The 3,462-nt window shown below is 70.7% G+C and overlaps 2 protein-coding genes across 4 annotated transcripts in view; both read right to left on the bottom strand.

The window, feature by feature from the left end:
• LRRC61 (leucine rich repeat containing 61) overlaps nucleotides 1–1,334 on the bottom strand; it is a 4,348-nt gene extending 3,014 nt beyond the window's left edge. Inside the window, exon 1 of one of the 3 annotated variants that reach the window (XM_026089756.1) lies at nucleotides 1,171–1,334. In XM_026089756.1, the coding sequence (XP_025945541.1) occupies nucleotides 1,171–1,271 (101 nt within the window). In that variant the 5' untranslated portion in view covers nucleotides 1,272–1,334. Of the gene's footprint in view, nucleotides 1–28; nucleotides 853–1,170 lie in introns of those variants that run through there. The other 2 variants (XM_026089758.1, XM_026089759.1) reach the window with 2 other exon arrangements.
• The window catches only part of LOC112977386, a 26,616-nt gene that overhangs the window by 21,629 nt on the left and 1,525 nt on the right, over nucleotides 1–3,462 (bottom strand). Inside the window, exon 5 of the mRNA XM_026089711.1 lies at nucleotides 2,351–3,457. Coding sequence (XP_025945496.1) covers nucleotides 2,351–3,457 — 1,107 coding nt within the window. The remainder of the gene's footprint in view (nucleotides 1–2,350; nucleotides 3,458–3,462) is intronic.

The raw sequence follows: 3,462 nt of genomic DNA, 5'->3' as shown, positions 1-3,462 counted from the left end.
GATGGGTCCTGTCCCCCCCATCCCAGACCTTTTGTCTTGTCCCCAAAGCCGTCACCATGGGGAGGCCTGGCCTGGCCTCGGGGCTCGGTGGGTGGACGGACAGATGGATGGCTGCACAGATGGTTGGATGGATGGACAAACGGACAGATGGGTGGATGGACGGGTAGATGGATGGGCAGATGGCTGGCTGGATGAATGGATGAAAGCATGGATGGAAGGACGGATGGATGGACAGACACAGATGGATGGATGGATGGACGGACAGATGGGTGGACTCACGGACAGATGGATGGACATATGGACGGACAGACGGGTGGATGGATGGTCAGACGGATGGGGGACAGCTGAGCGCRCTCTCCAGCACAGCTGCTCATGCAGAGGCGTGGGGCAGCCCGGCGCCAGCAGGGAGACACGGTGCCCTCTCCTCCGGCGTGGGGGGCCGGAGCGCTGCCGAGCCGCGCGAGGTGGCGATCCCCAGATTTACCCATCTGCCCGGCTTTGGCCAGCCGCACTCGGCACGGCCGGCATACGCCGTGCATCCGGCAAACGGGAAGAGGCCGTGTCGGGAGACGCCTAGCTACAACGTGCCTGTTTCCGCAGGGAGGGAGAAATAAGTCCCCGGGGGCATCCCAGGCCGGCTCTGGCCCGGCTGGGGACCTCAGCACGCCCGTCCTCGCCTCCTGCCCACCCAGGCTTTCCACCGGCCTCTCCAGCCGCTGCCGCTCGGCCCTGCGTCACGGCTCTTCCGGATGCGGGGCCCCTGCGCCCTGCCCTCCGCTCCGGGGCTTATCGCGGCCGGAGGAAAGGGCTGGCGAAGCACAAACGCCGAGGCGGTGCTCGGCATGCACAGCCCCCCCCGGCCCCCATCCCCTAGGCAAGGCAGTCTCCACCCTGGTGTGTTTTTTATATATATATATATATAAATATCTCACACCCAGCCGGCATCAATAACAGGAAGCCGCCGGGGCTGGCCGCGGCTCGGCTTCCCAAGCTGAGTAAGCAGCCGGCTTCCTGCAGCGGGAGATACGCGTCCCTGCCCGGCCCACCCCGCGGCCGCCGAGCGCGCGTCCTCGCGCCGCGGCCGCCCCGCGTCTGCCCCTTCCCAAGGCCTCCCACAGCCTTCCCGGGCTCCCGGGACGAGCGAGCCCGGAGAGGCGCGCGGGCGATTACCTGCTCCCCGCTGACTTGCCGCTCCTTCCCGCTGTTATGCCRCCGGCTGTTGGATAGCATGAGCAGCGCCCGACAAAGCCGGCAGGGATCTGGGGCACCATGAAGTTCCCGGCGGGGTTATTCCCGGGGAAAATGGGCTAGGAGGTGGCAGGGATGGACCCCCCCAGGACCATCTGATCCCTCTCCCTCCCCCCCCAAGTGAGCCCGGGACCCTGTTCTGCAGCTCCGGCGGCTGCTCCGGGTGCTCATCCGGCCCCACTGCTGGTGATGCTGCGGCTGCTCGGAGCCGTCCCCATGGGGGTCCCCCCGGCAGCCCCCGGAGGCGGATCCTGCCCCTTCTGCCACCCAAGAAAGCCTCGGAAGACGTTATCCGCATTTCTTTTTTACTACGCGTTTCTACCACAGTGAAGCCTGCCGGACGCAGGCAGGGCGCGATGCCCCTTTTACCGGCGGAAAAGGGGCCTGAGCACCGTTTCGGGCTGCTACACGGAGCCCAGCTCGCCGGGAGCTGCCGGGCAGCCCGGGCTGGGCAACGGAGCCCAGCTCCTCCGGCGGCTCCGTGGGGCGATGCCGCGGGGAGACGGGCTGGCGCCGTGCACGGGGGTCTCCGCGGAGCCCACGGCTGCCAGCACCGACGCCTGCATCCCTGGCACCAGCTGGGCTCGGGGGGATGCTCCCGGGCCGGTGACCCCAGCAACTCTGGCAGGCGGGAATCCTTCTCCGAGGCCGACCCAGCTGCAGGGATTTGACTCACCGGGGCAGCAGCGTTTGGACCTCGGGACGCCGGGATTAGTCCTTGCTCGGAGGGTTTCAGGAATGGCTCAGGACTGAGGCTTTTCCACCAGCTGCTGCCCCCGGCCCCTCCTGCAGCCCTTTCCGCCTTGCACGCTGCCCGGCGTGCCTCCGCAGGGAGCAGGACACGGGCCTGGATCCCGCTTCCCGGCCGGAGCCGAGGCCACGGGCAGAGCCGGGGCGGCACCGGGGACACAAGCAGCCGCCGGGGATGCAGGAGCCGCCGGGGCCCCGAAGGCGGGTGGGTGCGAGCCCAGCGCTGGCTCCGGGGACCGCGGCCAGCTGGAGTGGCTCCGGAGCTGCCGGCAGCGCCCGTCTCCAGCCGGAGCAGCCGGTTCCACGCCGGAGCGAGGCGGGAAGCGGCTCAGCTGCAGGCGGCGGCGGGGGCCGGGGCGTCGCGGGCCGCCCAGGCGGGTTGGGGCGCCGGGACGGCGGCGTGGGTGCGCTCGTGGCGCAGCAGGTGCGTCTTGCGGCTGAAGCTCTTGCCGCACTGGGTGCAGATGTAGGGCCGGTGGCCGGTGTGCACGGCCTGGTGGCGCGCCAGGTTGGTCTTGGAGCTGAAGCGCTTGCCGCACTGGGCGCAGCCGTGGGGCCGGGTGCCGGTGTGCACGGCTTGGTGGCGGGCCAGGTGCGACTTGCGGCTGAAGCCGCGGCCGCACTGCTCGCAGGCGAAGGGGCGCGCGCCGGCGTGCGCCTTGGTGTGGGCGATGAGGTTGGGCCGGGAGCTGAAGCAGCGGCCGCACTGGGGGCAGGCGAAGGGGCGCTCGCCCGTGTGCACCCGCAGGTGCCGCAGCAGGTGCTGGTTGTGGGCGAAGCCGCGGCCGCAGTCGGGGCAGGCGAAGGGGCGCTCGCCCGTGTGGGTGCGCTGGTGCGTGGTCAGGTTGGGCTTGTGGCTGAAGGTCTTCTCGCAGTCGGGGCAGGCGTAGGGCTTGAGGCCCATGTGGCCGCGCAGGTGGGCGGTGAGGTGCCGCTTGTCGCTGAAGCCGCGGCCGCACTCGGCGCAGGCGAACGGCCGCCCCTCCAGGTGCAGCCGCCGGTGCGACGCCAGGTTCTTCTTCCAGCTGAAGCTCTTGCCGCACTCGGGGCAGGCGAAGGGCTTCTGCTCGGCGGGCGGCGGGCAGGGATCGGCCGGCTCCAGCTCCGGCTCCGGCGCCGGCGCCGGCTCCGCGTGCAGCTGCTGGTGCCGCAGCAGGTGCTGCTTGTGGGCGAAGCCGCGGCCGCAGCGGGCGCAGGCGAAGGGCCGCTCGCCCGTGTGCGTGCGCTGGTGCCGCACCAGGTGGGTCTTCTTGCGGAAGCGGCGGCCGCACTCGGCGCAGGGGTAAGGCCGCTCGCCCGTGTGCGTCTTCTGGTGGGAGCGCAGGTGGATCTTCTGGCGGAAGCGGCGGCCGCACTGGGCGCAGGGGAAGGGGCGCTCGCCCGTGTGCACCCGCAGGTGCCGCGTCAGGTGCGCCTTCTTGCCGAAGCCCTTGCCGCACTGGGCGCAGGCGAAGGGGCGCTCCC

The sequence above is a fragment of the Apteryx rowi genome, unplaced genomic scaffold (genome assembly GCF_003343035.1).
Source record: "Apteryx rowi isolate R43461 unplaced genomic scaffold, aptRow1 scaffold_83, whole genome shotgun sequence".
Lineage (NCBI taxonomy): Eukaryota > Metazoa > Chordata > Aves > Apterygiformes > Apterygidae > Apteryx > Apteryx rowi.
Note: the sequence above shows the minus strand (reverse complement) of the source record. Positions and strands in the feature narration are given on the sequence as shown.